Source organism: Balearica regulorum, chromosome 10 (genome assembly GCF_011004875.1).
Source record: "Balearica regulorum gibbericeps isolate bBalReg1 chromosome 10, bBalReg1.pri, whole genome shotgun sequence".
Taxonomy (NCBI): domain Eukaryota; kingdom Metazoa; phylum Chordata; class Aves; order Gruiformes; family Gruidae; genus Balearica; species Balearica regulorum.
In genome coordinates this window covers 13,790,846-13,807,546 of record NC_046193.1, presented here as the reverse complement: position 1 = coordinate 13,807,546, position 16,701 = coordinate 13,790,846, and the positions used below count along the sequence as shown (strand labels likewise).

At 44.8% G+C, this 16,701-nt stretch overlaps 1 protein-coding gene across 12 annotated transcripts in view; it reads right to left on the bottom strand.

Moving 5' to 3' along the window:
• Positions 1-1,003: 1,003 nt before the first annotated feature.
• Positions 1,004-16,701, bottom strand: part of SETD5 (SET domain containing 5) — a 66,121-nt gene continuing 50,423 nt past the window's right edge. For 10 of the 12 annotated variants that reach the window (XM_075762184.1, XM_075762185.1, XM_075762180.1 and 7 more), the window contains 8 exons: positions 16,542-16,671; positions 15,053-15,306; positions 13,106-13,162; positions 11,156-11,623; positions 9,114-9,400; positions 5,963-6,096; positions 2,091-2,164; positions 1,004-1,902 (listed from right to left, as the gene is read on the bottom strand). In XM_075762184.1, coding sequence (XP_075618299.1) covers positions 1,303-1,902; positions 2,091-2,164; positions 5,963-6,096; positions 9,114-9,400; positions 11,156-11,623; positions 13,106-13,162; positions 15,053-15,306; positions 16,542-16,671 — 2,004 coding nt within the window. In that variant the 3' untranslated portion in view covers positions 1,004-1,302. Of the gene's footprint in view, positions 1,903-2,090; positions 2,165-3,026; positions 3,516-5,962; positions 6,097-7,242; positions 7,344-9,113; positions 9,401-11,155; positions 11,624-13,105; positions 13,163-15,052; positions 15,307-16,541; positions 16,672-16,701 lie in introns of all 12 variants that reach the window. The other 2 variants (XR_012837036.1, XR_012837035.1) reach the window with 2 other exon arrangements.

Sequence of the window (16,701 nt, the reverse complement as noted above, 5' to 3'; positions counted from 1 at the left end):
ACAGTGTGAGAAAGTTACTCTTTGTTTCAATATTTTAAAAGTCTCCCCTAGGTTGAACAAACACCTGATTTCAATTGTGAATTAGAGAAACCTGTAACAGTCCTAAAAAAAGGAAGAAGACTGTGCATCTGAAAAGACAGGGGAGACAGACTCACAGCATTATGTTATCCAAGAGAAAGGAGAAGTTCCACTGCAGCACCAGGGATGACACCTGTCGTATATTAGCTAACCTACTATGGTTATAACTGAATATAAAATTAGATAAATAAAAACACGCCCGATATTACAGTAAACAAGTGAGAAAGAAGCTGGCAATCGTATGGAATTGAACAGACAGCGCACTGTGTCTGGGCTGGCTCTGCTGCCACGCTCAGCGGGTGACTGCGGCTGGGAGATCCCACAGCACCGCACAGGGACCGGGGTCCCCCCCCCCCCAAACACCTAACCGCCACCTCTCGCCAGGCAGCCCCCCGCACACCGCAGCATCGCTTTGCTTATCAGGCCCCTGGTCACCCCCCGGCGTGTCTGTGCCCCCCTCCCCACCCGGCGCGGCGGCACATGGCAGCACCGCCCCAGCAACGCTCCCGTTCACAGACCTGCGACGGATGCGGCGATTGCACCCCGTCGGAGCAGCACACGACAGTGCATCCCAGATCCTTTGCAGCGACAGGCACACCTCCTCCAATCCCCCCCCTCCTAGTTCACATTTGCAGAGACTCGTCCTGGAAAAAGCTCCGACTGCGGCAGTCGTGACCCAGGCCCGAAGGTAGCCGTGTGCGCTCGTCTGCTTGCAACTGGAATGATCGTAACGGATTAAAGCCCTCCCCAGAACGCACTGAGAACCTGACCTATAAAGAGAGCTTTGGGATTGGAGTTAAACTTCCCCCAATGTTTTCTTTAAACTGCTTTCGTATTCAAACTGACGTCCGTACTGCATGAGTGACTATGGCCATGGGCACGGACAAGAGACAGAGGCTGCACCACAGTCATTGCACTTGAACCATTTGCTTTTTTTCCTTTTCTTTTTTTCTTTTTTTTTCTTTTTTTTTTTTTTTTTTTTCAATGTACCCAGGCATCAGGGAACAGCTTTGCTACAGTCTCTGCCTCAGAGAAATCTGTGTTCTCCTACAAGGCCAGAGGCCAATACTGCTCACAAATCTCACCCGTGCATTTCAGACCTTAGCCTCTGACCCCTGGCACCCCAGCATCAGGTGCAAGCTCCCAACACTGGCCCAGGAGCCACTTCCAGAGATGCCTGGAAGGAGCTATGGGCAGTTTTGTCCTCCTGGAGTCCAGGCAGCCCTAGGAAAGTCCTGTTTGAGTCTTTACTCCAGAACCTTGAAGCTGCTGAAGTCTGTACTGATGGACACTGCTTCCCCCACGGTGCGGATAGTGTTGTGCATTGGAAATCACTGCCCCCCGAGAGCCCTGGTAGAGAACAGACTGCCCAGAATTCGGTAGACTGATAGTCCGCAAGTCTGACTGTAGTGACCTAGCGCTTTGGGGAGCAGAGGTCGAGCCCGATGTGCCTGTGCAGGGCTGGGAGCCCGACTCAGAGGAAAGAGAGTCCACAGCTGTCTGCTGTGCTGGGCTGGCAGCAGCGGGGCAGCTCTTCTTCAGGAGGCTGCTGCCGCCACTGCCAGAGTGCTGCTGGCTGCTGTAATACCCCGAATTCCCTGCAAACAGGGCAGAGGAGTCTGTGGAGACTGAGTGGGCAGGGCTGGAGTACGAGGTGGAGGAGAGGGATGTTTCCGAGGAACCATGAGAGAGGCTGTGTGCTGTCCTCTGTGCTGCTGCTCGATAGCTGTATCCAGGAGATGGAGTGAGGTGTCCTCTGTATGGGGAGGAACTCTGCTGGAGAAGGGTCTGTGATTCTGCCTGGGGGCTGTCAGACTGCAGGAGCTGAACAAGTCGGAGGGGGAAAAAGAAAAGGCATGTCAGACTGACTTCCCTGTTTCCTACCTCCTTCTCATGCCAAAGGTGCTTAGTGTAGCAGGATTTGGAATAACTGGCAGCCAAACCCAGTTTCCCCCCTAATCCCGTTAAAAGCTTTATTACAGAATGGGCAGATAATACAGGAAAGAATTTACCTGGTAGCTGTATCGTGAAGGGCTGTAAACTGCTGGTCCTTTGTGGGCTTCTGGAGTGTCTCCTTCTGCTGTGTCTGCAATGTACAGGCAAGATGTTAAACTTCATGCTCTGGACTGAGGCCGCAGCAGTTCCCTCTCAAACGACACCTGCACACACCCCAGCTGGCTTGTTCTGCATCCAGCTACAGCCAAGACAGGAGCAGCTTCTCCAGCCATCAGCGTTTCAGAAGCTGAAGAACCCTAACAAAAGGCAACTGGAAAACCTTAACATGCACAAACCAGCCATATGCATTGGGAACTGCTACTTCCCTTAGCCCAGCGCTCTCTGGTTTAGCACAAAGCTCGCCTGCCTTGGACCAGCCTATCTGAGCAGCTGCATGTGGTGACACTGCACAGACGCAGCCTGGGCTCCCTCAGCTTTCCAGAAGGATATGAGAGGCAGAAGATAGTTTCTAAGGGCTCAGCAATTCTCCACTCAGCCTTGGTCATAGGAATACACACTGGCTACAGCTGGGGAGATAAAACTGTCCTCCTTAGATGGTTGTCAGGAGGATCCTGCTGCAGGCGTTCCTCAAAGGCAGATCCAGACACCGACAGAGATGAAGTCCCGTGCTGCCAAGGCTGACAGCACCCTTGCTGCCATTTTGGGGATTATACTTGACAAGTCAACTGAGCTACTCCACACGGAGTTACTCTTAGACCTCAGAAATGCCTCCATCAGAAACAGGGCAAGATGATGAAAATGCTTTGAGGCTTGAGGGGTAACAGCAGCACAGTACACACTGATCCACCCCAGTTACGTGAGAGATCGAGAGGAATAAGCTGCTTCTTGACAGAGCACGCCTTTCTAGCACCCGTATGTATCTTAGAGGGTGGGTGAGCTACTTGTCCTACCAAATAACTGAACCTGAACTGGGGTAGGCAAGAAGTACTTACTGCAAGTGACCCAGCCGCTTTGCCGCCTGTTTTTCAGTTGCTACTACTGTAACCATGGGGTTCAGCTGGCGATCAGCCTTTCTCGAGGAGGGAGTGAAACTTGTGGGACTAGGAGATTTCACATCAGAGTTATGTTGCAGTCTAATGAGACAGAGCTGTTTATCTGCAGCATCTCAGGGATTCTCAGCAGCCGTGTTTGAAATGCCTTGGTGAAATAGTGTTGGTATTAGTATCAAATTTATATGACAGATGTGTCTCAGCCATGAAACAGGACACAGTGCCTTAGTCCGCTCTATGCTTCTGGCAGACAGGTCTGGCTTTGCACCAGATGCACTGGCACGAGCATCAGTGTCAGCAGTGCCCATGGCTTTGCCACGGTTGTCCTCTCTCTGCTACATCACAGCTGCGGGCTTAGCTAAACAGGGATCTGGATGGAGTTGTCTTGGCCGCTGTTGAGGTTCAGAAACCTTCTTGCTCAGGGCACAGAACCTGCACAGAGATCACGGCATGAAGCTTCCAGCATGCACCCTGTGCCGTCTTCCATTTTCTGAAACAATACCTGATGCCTCAAGTAGCTGTTTGCTGTGGGTGACATTCTGAGTGCTGCACTGCAGAAAGGCAGAGCCTGAAGTTCAGGGCATGTTTTGTTAAGCAGTCATGCACAGAAGAGACTAACTGTTCAACCCAGGAGATTGTTGTGATTAACAGAAGTTGAGTATGAGAATCAGAAGAAACCTAAGGATTTCTGGAAGAAACTGTTTCTGAAAAGGCCAGGCACACCAGCAGGGCTGCACAAGTTACTGGCAGTGTCTGTTCACAGAAAAAAACCTTGAGAAGTTAAAGACTATTGAAAGACTCTAAATTACAAAAGGTGAATAAACTATAACCTTCCTGAATTTGCTTTATATAAACTTAAGACAGACAAAGCCAACATTTCCCTCTCCCATTTCTTAATACCTACACAAGGAAGGACATAAAGCAGAACTGTTTTTCTTGGAAGTGCTGGTCTGTGTCATCCTAAAGCGTATATGAAGCAACAGCTTTAACTGAGAGCAGCTGCAATTCTCTCAAGTGTGGCATGCACAGAAATTCCATGTCATTCCTACATGCCCCGTCAGCAAACCATCCAAGTTTGGAGTTTTTAGTTCCCCTCACATTATTATCTGTTACAACATCAAGTAAGCATGTATGTCTTCACAACTCCTACAGGTGATACAGGAACGGCAGGGACTCAGCCACTCATCTGTTTCACCAAGAAGCAGACAAGCAGCTGGGGGAGGGAAGGTGGCTCACAGAATCTAAACAAGCTACTGAAGAAATTGCCAGAGTATGCAAAAGAAGAAAAAAAATATTTTGCTGCGCTAGGATGAGAGAGACAAAAATACTTTTGTCAGCTACAGCATTAAGTTTTCCCAACGTGGAGCGGGATGGGTTTTATGTGACAAGGAAGAAGAATGAATTGATGTAGCTGAAAGTCAAACTCCAGCCTAACTCCTGAGTGAGACTGAAGAGCCAGAGCTGTACAGATTACAGTGGGCAAGAGGCCTATTGCAAGAGTCTGGATTTTGCCTCCCCTTCTAAAAAGTAACCACCGAGAAAGCCACTTCCACTGGTATGACAGACAGGAAACAGGCTCCCAGTGGGGTCCCATGAAACCAGTGAAATGTGTAATAGGGTAGAGGATTCCCTCTCACAACTACACAAAGAAAAGGCATTGAAGAGAGATGTGTTTAGGTGTACAAAGATAGCAAAACCCCAGATGAGAGGCCAGTTTTCAGAAAGTGCTCCCAAACACACCCTACTGCAACTGGGGAAAAGTCTGATTTGGAGTGAAGTAAATATCTACTTTGTCCTAAAATGCTCAGAAATGAGACAGCACAAAGACAAAAGTTGTCGCTGCTGCTGAATTACTCACAGAGTGCTCTGTGCTAGCCTGGCTTAGAGGCTCTAGCGCTTCCAGGTCTACAATACCAACAACTAGGTTCCAGCTTCCAGAGAGATTCAGATCCCTGCTACAGATCATCAGCAAGCTGTAACTGTATCAGCCACGAGTCTCTAACAAGTTCTCAGCCCTGAGGAAGCAGGGGCTGATGGCAACACACAGACTGTTATTTAATGGTGATCCATCTCTGTAAGTCCCAAGGGCGATCAGGGTTCTGAGGGCACTATCTGTTAGGGAAAAACAATCACGTTCAACAGAAACTGCAAAATAAATAGAAGAAAAATAACTCCATTTCACAGCTGAGAAATTAGGCAATGATGAAGTGATCTGTTCATCTCACAGAAAGTCACATCTCACCTTTAGACACAGATGGATGAAAGGGGTTTGATTTCAGCTCAAGTTACAAATACTCACTGACCCTGCATGCTACTAGGTCCACTTTATTCAGAGAAGAAAGGAACATCAACACAGACGTGAATTCACCTCAGTAAGGAGGTGCATTTCACACAACTGACAAACATCGTAACTCAGGGAATCAAGTAACTTCAAAAAGAGCTGAAGTAAGGCTTGGAAGCTAAATTAGTTCTTAGCACTGCCTGAAGCCTACACCTGCATTTTAGTGTGACAATACATTTATCTGGATGTTCAGCCAACTACATTTATTCAATGATAGCACTTTCATCCCCAGTACATAGGGGCAATTGAGGCAATGCTGCTTAACCCATCGGTCCAAGGACAAAGAAGCTGTCCCTGCCAGAGCCAAGATGCAGGTAGTCTTGAATCCAAACCCTGGAGGTCTTCCAAGGTCTAACAGAAGAGGGATACAGGCTCAGGCAGTATCTGAATAACAATGAAGTATGGTTTGCAGAAGGCTCTTATAAGGCATTGATAACGTTAAAGATGAAGGTAGAACTAACTTCATAGACAAGTTTGCAAACTTATCGGAGCTCATCATTTCCCACCAAGCAAATATTCAAAAGTTTCATCTTCCTACCTGCATCTCTCTCAACAGCACCGTCACAAGTGGGTGAGGACTCATTTCTCTGGGATACCTTTGCGCCACTTCGCAGCACCTTCTCAAGTATGCCTCGGCCCTCTCGAAGCCTCTCCACTGATGTTGGGACCATCCTGCAACAAAAACCCGGTACCTGCTGAGGATTGCTATTACGCAGCCGAGAGCAACGTGACCAAGGGGGCTGTGGGGTCCTTGGTATAATCACAGGTTTAAGTTTCTGCTTAAATTCACTGGTATGATGTTAGTGCAAATGCAAACCCATAGAAGGGAGGAATCAGAGACCACCAGCTCTCTAGACAGATGAGGAATAAACTTCTGAACTGCTTTTGCAATGTAAATAGCCTCCTGTGGGATTTTAGATTGCCAGTCACCAGCTACCATGATAGCACTGCCCTCAGAAACACAAAATCTTTACTTTTATCAAAAACATGGTATAAACATCCTGTTACGTAGATCACCTGATTACAGGACACCTTCTCCCTGAAAAACTGTTTCAAGATTCAACAGCATTTTGAAAATCCTGGTATGTTTTAAAATTAGATGCAGTTATTTTGCATAGATTACTTTCAAACTAAAAAGAAGCAAAACCAATACCTTTATGATAATAGAGTGTCAAGATAGTACAGTCAGACAATGCAATGTTCCTGGAGCAGAGCTAGGTTGGCCATTTTGCCCATTAATGCTACTTTGTCCCTTTTACTCTGTAATGTGAAAACTCTCCGCTCAAGATTAGTGCTAGATCTTGTTCCATTATATATTTACAAGTGTCTAGTCTGAGGGTGAAAAAACAGAGGTGAAGTGGCTTTCCTAAAGCCAATCTGTAGAAGAAAAACAGAGCCACAGACAAACCCCAGACCCTTGGGTCAATATTCAATCTACCATGCACATGACCATCCAAATCTCTTCAGAAATATGTGTTTTAACCTATAAGATAGTAGCACCTAGATCAGGGATTCAACCATGCCTTTACCCTAGGCACTGAAGAACATGCGCCTTAAAAATGCCTGAATTTAAATACTTAGTATAATATTAAATGCACTGCATATCATGTAAGCATGCAGCTTAACACCATATTAACAGATTTCTGTATTTTTTTTCTTTTTTAAAGATATATTAAAAACTGATCTTTACATTAGCTTTTGTTTTTCTTTAAATAAATAGCCCAGACATTGAAGTTCACCCCTCACTGAAGCAGAAGGGAGAAGGGGCCAGAGTTCACACCTCATGGAGGTGAATGGGGTGAGGGGGTGAATTCACACCTTCGTTGCTGCTATTGTTTTGCTGGAGACAGTTTTCTGCAAGGCTGGGTTTACTGGGCAGCAGCACATCTGTTTACATTGTGATGGCTGTATCTTGGCAACTGAAAGAGACAGAAACTTAATTTTTTTTAAATGAAAGCTATTGGCAGATATTGTAGAATTCAGCAAAAATCCGGACAACTCTAAAAAATAAGGCACGTAATTTTAGTTCCCACCATTTTCTTCTGTCCCTAATACTATATTATTGTGAATGTCTGGAAATGTATCTGAAATGTAAGCACTCAGAGTTAAAGATGAAATTGGGTCACAACTTTAACTCAGTAGCATGCAGTTTCTAATGTATTTTTTAAAAGTAGAAGTGGACTGTACATTTGTTAGCCTTGCCCATTAAAACATAGAAGAATAAGAATTTAAAAGGCAGCAAATCTGCTTAATCCCATTTCAAAACGTATCAGCATGGTTTCAACTTTATATCCAGTGTCCCGTAACAATATGATCTTTATTCCCACACAATACTTACTCATGAAACCATGTGAGAAACTGAATCCAGAGCACCTGCTGAGGAGCAGCAGATGAAACTCACAGAATATAAAACATTGTACTAGAGTAAGGTTGCCACACTGATACCTCAACCCCAAACTAGGATTTGGGGTTTTTTCATTCAGCTAGGTTTTTCTTTCACCCTTTTGCAGGCAGAAGGAAGTGGCACAGGAGGAGAAGGGCATGGGATATCAACACTTGCACAGAATAATATTTGATTATTAAATCACGATTATAAACTGATTATCAGCTGATGGCCTCAGCTGTGGCCAGTCCCAACATGTGGCAGAAGGTCACCTGGTAGACAGAGTACTGTCAGAGAGGTACAAGACAAATTATTTCTATAAATCCTCACTTGAAAAGTAATGGAAGATTGGAAAATGGAAGGAAACATATCTTATTACTCCTGCAAATTCACCCCAAACAACGTTTCTCAAGCACTTTCAACACAGACTTCATACTTCTCACTACCTTCAGCATTGCTTAGCACCTCTTCCCTTGCCATCCCCCTGCCCTTACACAAGCAGTGACACAGCTGCGTACACGGAGAATCAGCATTAAAAAGGCATGCCTTTATGATTGTGGTGCCCATGAACAGAACTTGAATACAAAGCAGCAGAGCCAGCGTACTCCATAGCTCCAATCAGCAGAACACCCTAACCATCACTGCATTGACACTATAATACAACACACTGCATTTCAGTGCTGGAGTACTTCATTTTTTGGACCAGACATTACTATCAGGTTCAAAAGTTTTTGAGGACCAGACTTTCCCCTTATCAAACCTTCTCATGGTAACACAACAAAGGTGGTTTTTCCATGCCTTTGGCAAGCCACCGACTGCAGGCTGGTAACTGCTCGTCACGCTCTATGTGCGAGGCATTAAGGAAGCTGGAGTTGTTTCACTGTCCCTGCTTCTCACATGCAAAGTTGCAGAGGGCTCTGTTAGCTTGCCTTCTGAATAGTTGACTTAGTATCACGTATGTCCAAACAGAGTGGAGGAGCAGCGAGAAAAGACCTGGATTAAATGCTCATCGCAAGAGTAAGACCTTCAAACCTGAGACCTTAAAAGGAAACTGGTGGAAGAGAGAGACAACTGTTTAACTTCATATTTCTCAAGACAGATTTTTGATATCTAAACCAAGAACTAAAGGGCAGGCTGAGAAGGCTGTTGGTATCCTTCACAGTTGTTTAGCAATTACGAAAGAGAACAATGCAAGAGACCCGACAAAATCCATCCAACTGCACTTATTGTTACGGAAATGTCCCCTAGAGAGTTTGGTCCTTCTCTGTGGAGCAATCTCAGGCTTGCTTGGAAGGGTAACACTCACCACCTACTGCTGATGTTCTCCTGGGATTTGCTGAGTGATGTTGAGGAACTAGCCCCCCTCGAGTCTGGTGGGCTGATGTCCTCTACATGAGGCAGGGAGGGATGAGAAGGGGAGAAGCCACTTTGTGGGGAGGATGGGGTTCGTACTACGGAGCCCGGCAGGCTGTTGCCATCTGTGTCAGTCACAGAACTGCTGCTGCCCTGTCGGGTAGGAGTCCCTGTACATCGCATTGAATCGCCTCCCTCCTTGGCTTCTTGTTTCCGCTTGCGATATTCTAGTAGAGATACCTGGGAGAGAAAAATACAGCCATGAGTCAGGGAACGCAGTGGACTAGGATAGGGGGAGGAACATGCCCACACACCATTTTTAAAATCTATTTCTCTGGGTTTGCAGATAAAACTTTAAAAGGTATATTGGGATTATAAAATCTTCCTGAACCTGCAGGCATTCTGCAAAAAGAGCTAAGTGGTACAAATTTGGATCAGACTGCCATACTCTTTACTCTTTACAACTAATACGTCAGTGAAAATATCTGGCTAGTTTCTAACAATCTGGAATTTCACGTTACTTCAGTATATGCTTGCATGTTCAAGCATCAAGCCTCTACATCCTACTCTCAACACCCTTCACTCCCCTCTCTCTGGTTTGGGACATCATATAAAATGGGTATCAGTGTCTGTACATCTCAATGCCAGAGATTAAGAGCCTCCTTCACAGAACAGGTATCTTCTGAGAGTCCTGTTCACCTGTACTAGTCAGCCACATGAATGCTAAAAAACTTGGTAAAGCCTCACACAGAATTTTAACCTGTTTAGAGCAGGTTCCTCCTATGGCGGTTCAGCACCCAGCATTGCAACCTTCCAGCACTATCACTTAAATAAATTACTTTTAGCAAAGGTATAATGTATTTTGTGCAAAGCACTCTCAGATTTATCAAAGGCACAGGCCAAAAGGTCTCAGATAATGAATGTGGTCTTGTAACACAAGGACAGCAGAACCAAAAATACACAAGTATTTCCAGCTGAGCACTTACCTTTTACTGTGCCTTCCCTTAGTTATTATGAGGCATGGACCCCATTAAGTACTTGCAGAAGGCAGCTCTGCTGAAGAATTGACAAACTATGATTCAATGCCTGCATAGAAGGCTTTGAACAAGGTATTTCTATAAGTAACTCAACATGAAAGTTTTAAGATAAGTGTAACTTTAAAAGAAAACCAAAGGAAAAAATCAAAACCCTCCAGAAATGGAACAGAAATAAGATATTGCATCCAGCTGGACACCTATACAAGTGATCTGAGTTACCACACTTGCAGTAAAAAACCCCATAAAATCCAAGTACAGGAAAAGGCACCGATACACATCTACACAAGCCTATGTTTATTTGTCCCATGAGTACCAAGTTTTATCATAGCAATGCCCAATTTGTCATTTTCACTCAGTTTTAGTCCCATAAGGGTGACTGGCCTTCTATTAGAAGCCAAGACACATTTGCTTTCTTTAAACCATATTCCTATGGTTTCAGTTTCAAAGAGCTAAAATTTAAGCAACAACCTTCATCTACTTGTCTTGCAATGTTACTATGCTTCTTTATTATGGAAATATTCTAAAACCTTCTAATAAACAGCCTGTGTTTTCTTTTGAAATGTTAGACCCTCTTTCCTAGTAAGGACCCCTTTCACTCTGATAAATAACACCTCCACCTACTACTACAGTTACACTGTGTTATGGCTCTGGTCTTGTCTCAATTTAACAACTGTTTATGAAAGCTGCAAGCATCATGCTCTCCTTTCTGTGCTCCCAGAAGAGGTATTTTCATTATGGTATTTTTCTTCCACCTCTTGCATCAAAATCTTGCCTACGGAGTAGCTGGCTCTCTTTTAACAACTTTTAGACTGTTTTCATCCAGGCACTGGATGCCTGGGTTACTTGCCCAGCCTACATTGTAGTTATATTCTGCTCTCTTCATTCTCCCTGTAAGTCCTTCCCATGGTACCAACTGTTCCTGCAATATTAAGAGTTTCTTTTTTACAACAATACTTACCTTCTTCCTTTGTGGTGGATTCTGGGGAGCAGATCTGACGCCTTCACAAGCCCTCTCGCCGCAGGGAGACATGGATCCATGCACCGTCTCTTTAAGCAGCCCTGACTCGTGTCTGCTGAAATATCCTTCGGCAGGAGAGCTGCAGCATCCTGCTTCCGAATTCATTGGCTTCCTCTCTCCCAAAGGAGCAGATCCCCGCAACAACCCATCTACACGTGGCATAGCGTTCAATGGGGAGAAGGCATACATTAAATTAAACTCTGTCCGAAAAGCCTGATCAGAGCTTCGTAGCAGCATCTGTGCTTCCCCACTTTTCCCTGGGAAGTTCATCTCTGAAGTAGAGTTTATGGAGGGTTGTGGAGCCAGATCAGAGGATCCAAAGGTGAGCAGCGATGGTCGTTCTGGGCAGGTGTTTGCACCGGAATCCAGGTACCCACCCTTCAAATCCAGGTCGGACCGGAGGCAGACCTGGAAAATCCAGGAAGGATATAGGAAGGGGGTGGGAAGTCACAAAAAGAGTCAGGCAAGGGTGGGGAGAGAAACTTAAGTCAGAAAGTACCCTGTACAATGCTAGCTTACTGCTTTCCAATTCTTTCTGGTTACCCTTTTGGTCCCTTCCTGCACTCTTCTGTTCATTTTACAGGGGAATGACTGAGACTAAACAACCACTTTTGCTGTCCAGTATGAGATGCCCTTTCCCCTTAAGCAGTCTTACTGCAGCAAGAGGATAAGGTTCAGCACTATCACTGGGCAGTAAATGAAGAAAAACCAGCGCTTTCAATTGCCTCATATGCCCCAAAGTTGATATTAACACATAGTACTAGCTAGGTTCATTATGGGAAGAGAACACAAAAAATTTGCTGTCCATTTGTTGTTTTATTAGCAAAGTTCTTGACTGTCCCAAGTCAGTCACCACTAACTTCCTAACAATAAAATACCCAGAATCTCCAAGCCATTTGTTTTCACTTACTGTCAGCTTCAGCAATCTCTAACAATAGTACATTCATTTAATTTATACCGCATTTCTACATTTTACATTCTCTAACAAAACCATAATGGCATCATCTTTGCGCTGTCAGTTTCTGGAGCACTAGGCACTGACACAATGGTATATCCATTTTTCTACTTTAAGTGCCAAAAAACCTCCAGGGCAATGGCATAATCATCTCCTTCACCATGATACTATGTCAGGATCTCAGACAATGAGCATAACTGACACGATTTCATCCTCTTTGCTGGACTAGAGTGCTTAGGGAAAAACAGAGCAGCACCAGGCACCAGCTCGGCCCTACTGTTGCTGCTGAGTGCGTTTCCTCTGCTGTATTACAGCTCCAAGTAACCTGCCACATTGGAGATAAGTGGTATTTTCTACTATGAAACAGTCTCTGAGCAAGGTACTTCACCTCCTATTTTACAGCAGGCCAGTAGGTAAACAAAATACTACTTTCCGGCACCTCCTCAACATTTTAAGTCTGCAATTGAAGAGGTGATAAATCAAGGCTGAAGAGAGCAGGTCAGGTACACCACTGCGTCCTCGTAAGTCAAAACTCCTACTGAATGCTTTCCCTCTTCTTCCCCAGTAGTCATTTTGCTGCTACTGAGTAAATATCGCACACCACTTATCTGCTGTGCCGGGCTGAAGTTGATTAAGGTTTCTCCAGGGTCCCCAGACCTCTTGCCTTCACCTCAGTAGCTGAGACATACCAGGTCTTCACACTGCCTGTTTCCCCCCAGTTTCAACAAATGAATAATAAACTCCAGTCTTCAATCTGTTTGCTCTCCTGTGATAACCCTGAAAAACTCTCCTCAGCCGTACTGTGACTGATGCTCCACCCTTATTCCCACCCACCTCCACACTTCTCATCCCCACCCTCCCACCACTGCCTTAAACGCGCACGCAAGCACGCACGCTCCCGGCATCAAATGCAACGGAGATGGTGTGATAACTACCTCGGGTGACATGGACTCAGGCCTATGCGCAGGCGAACTCTCAGGGGAGGATACGTTCTAGAGGAGGGAAAAGCATCTTGTTATTCATCTACTTAAAAAGTCAAGAAGCAAAGTAAAAATCAATTAAAAAACAAGCACAGAGGTTAGCAATGGCGATTGTAAACAAAGACCATCCCAGGAACTAGCCCCACCCTGGACGGCAACTCCGTCAGTTAAGTAGTTCCTGAAGTTCCTGGAAGCACAGAGATAGGACTGGGTTACTATGCTTCAGGCTACAACTTAGAACCCAAACCAGCGTGCATAAATGTTACGAAAAGAAGTGCCTTGTTCTTTATATTTCTGATGCTGTCAGTACAGAGTTTGCACCATGAGATGTACAGAAAGCCATTTATGGTGTTTCGTATGAGGACATGGGAGAAATGGAAAGCCCGATTTTGCCCAAAAGGCAACTAAGATCCCTCAAACACTATAGTGAGCTTTCATAGACTTTATACTAGAAAACAAACAAAAAAATCTTTCCGTTCTCTTCCTACAGTGCCACAGGACTGAGGTATAAAGCTTTATACATGGTGAGTTGTATTCACTCAAGTTAGAATTGATGATAACTAAATGAAACAGATATGACACTATAATAGAGAGGTTATGAATAAGCTGCACTGAAGGAAATACAAAAGTTTCAACAAAGAATCCTATGGTCTACCAAGCTGTTAAGACTTCTTTGCTAGACAGAAAAAAACATATATAAGGGCCAAGTAAGCTATAGATGCCCAGTGAAATCCAGGTTTCCCACGTCTTGCACACAGCAACAGAAATAACTAACACTAAGGTGGGACAGGAAATCGGTGACCAGACATGGCAACACTGCCCTGATCTGCCATCTCAACCAGAGCAAAGGTAAGGCTCATTTCCAATCAAGCTCTGTGCCTGAAACAGTCTTTCATCTCTCTCAACGCTCCACAATCTTCCCTGCTAACCTCTACAGATCTGTGTCTCAGCTTACAAGAAAGGGCTCTCAAAGAAAACAATCAAAAGCACACTAAGTTAAAAATACCACAAAGGACTGTTTGCCCTGTTGCAAAACAGATGAGGGATTCCTGCAAAACAGTCCCTAGTACAGAGAAGTCTGTCACTGCATAAAACTGTTTTTTTAATGTTTTTAACTGGCAGAGTGTGAGCAGCAGGCCTGAAAAGTTCAATTTTTAAATTAAAATACGCAATACTAGAAAATAAAACTGCAAATGGCGTGATCCCTATTCACAGGCACAGAGCAGCAACACAAAGTGGAAGTGGAAAGTCCTAGCTGGATGGATGCTGATAACTTTCCCACAGAGTTTAGAGCAAAGCCAACCACCTACACAGCCTGCTCAGTACTTCTGCAAAGTTTTGCAAAAGGAAACTATCATGAAATCAAAGATATAAGGTATTTTCCTTCTACTCAATCAAGGGAATGGAAAACCAAAGGATATAGTGGAGGCTGATGTAAAGTATTTCTACCATACTTGGAGTTACTGAAAGCTGTTTAGGGAAAGCGGAGCTGAAGAGGTCAGAGAGCCTTTGAGAAGTGGAGCACCACTGCACACTTTGGAAGAGGGCAGGACTGGAAGCCACATTGGCACTGAGATCTGAAGTGAGGAAGATGACTAAAGAACACTGAAAAGCCTGCAGAATTTGGGAGCTACTGTGGAGAAACGGAGAAAAAAATTAGATGAATGTTACTGATAGTGAGGGGAGGCTGGGCTGCAGCAAGGTTTGGCATTTAATAGAGCAGGAGATTTGGCCAGAAATGGGAGTAGAGGAGAAAGGCAGCAGTGCTCCTGAGTCTGACACTACGACACTGCTCAGGAATATGGCCATGTACTCAAAAAGGAAGGTGTCCCTACTGCTACCTCTGCTGCAAATATTCCAGTTCCTCTCTTTTTAACATTCCCAGTCCCCGGTCAGATTTACCTCAAACTGTAGTGGAGTATTGCAGCGACTAGCAGCCAGAGAAGGAATCGGTGAGAACATCATGCCATAACCGTTGCGACTCTCCTCCTCTCCTGGCAGCGATGAGCAGGGCGTAGTCAGCTGGGGGCTCACTGAGCCAGGAACTGAAGGGATGGCAGGTGGAGGGGTGACAGGAGACAGCGGCCTCAGCAACTTCTTAACATTCTGCTCCATCAAGTAGCGAGACTTCCATTTCTTCAGGGGACTCAGCAAGTCTGAAAAACAAACTGAGCTGAGGACAGGGCCGAACCACTAACCTTAACCACGTGCAAATCACATGCTGTCTCCTTTCCCCTCCTCCCAGCCCAAATAGAGCCCATGAGTCTCCAATGTGACTACAAAAGATTCCTAAAAATGAAGTACCTCTGAAGTACTTCTATACCAGTCTTGAGACATGTCTAGATACTGATAACAGAACAATACGTAATCAGGAACATACGGTGAACAAGGAAAGGAAATATTTCAACTAGAAGTAAGCACAAGAGGGAGCTAGGGGAAAGGAAGACAGGAAGGGATAAAATTGGAGAGGAGAGTGGGGGAGAGGGGTCAGAGGACATGTCCCTGTCACTGCTACGAACAAACCACAGGCAGCTCAGTTATCATTACCTGAACCTAATAGTTCCCTAGAGACTACATCAATACAGCCCAAACACATTTCACTCCCACAAAGGATTAATGCCTTTCCCTCAGGCCTACCCCTATTTGAGTTAATATCTTTTTTTGATGCTCAGTTTTTTAAAAAAAAAGTATTTGGTAAATTCTGCGGTTCAGTTGTTTGCTTCTTCAGGTCTTGCTCAGGGACGTGCATTCTGTTCTGGCATTCTGTTCATTTCCTATTCATCTGATTTTTCAATAATCAATTCTGTATTATTTTTGTGTTGTCTAGCTTCCTGTCTGTCGTCCTTGGAAAACTGATCCCTGACTCGACAGATCTTCACCCTCTTTCTCTGTAGAAAGATTCACACACAATATTTAACCATTCTGCTGCTGTACTCACAGATTTTAGCTTCTCCATCTTTGAGACTTACTTAATCATTCGCTTATTACATACGCGCCTGTGAGACTTTGCTATATCTTCCTATAGTCAGCAGATATTTAGTTGTCCATTTAACAGCATCCTGCTGAAAAGAGATGATATTGTACTCTTTTTTTTTTTTTCTTTCCCCCCCTCTATTGGACAAATGATCACACGGCACTGAGGTTGATGATGCAAGATAAAGTGATTATATTTTCACAGGAAAATACTGAGAAACTTTACACATGCTCAAGCTAGAAGGGGTCTGCAGAAATTTGAATGAATGGCAAAGTAACATTCTCACCTGCCATAAAGCTGTGCCATCAAGCAGCAGTACACACTAAGATGTCATCCTGTGCAGCTGCCTTTGTTATTCAGCAGCTTCCCCAGTTTAACTCAAGCGCCCACGCTGCCCTGATGGTGCTGAGCACTTACCTGTGTCATCTTTGCAGATGCTGGAAGAACTGCTGTTCTCGTTACTTTGGTATAGACATTGGGTTCTGTTCTCTTGTGGAGCTGGTGAGGTCTGAGTCATCCCCTCTTCCAGGGCTTGTTTGATCCAGCGCTGAAACAGAACGAGACTACATAAACGTGC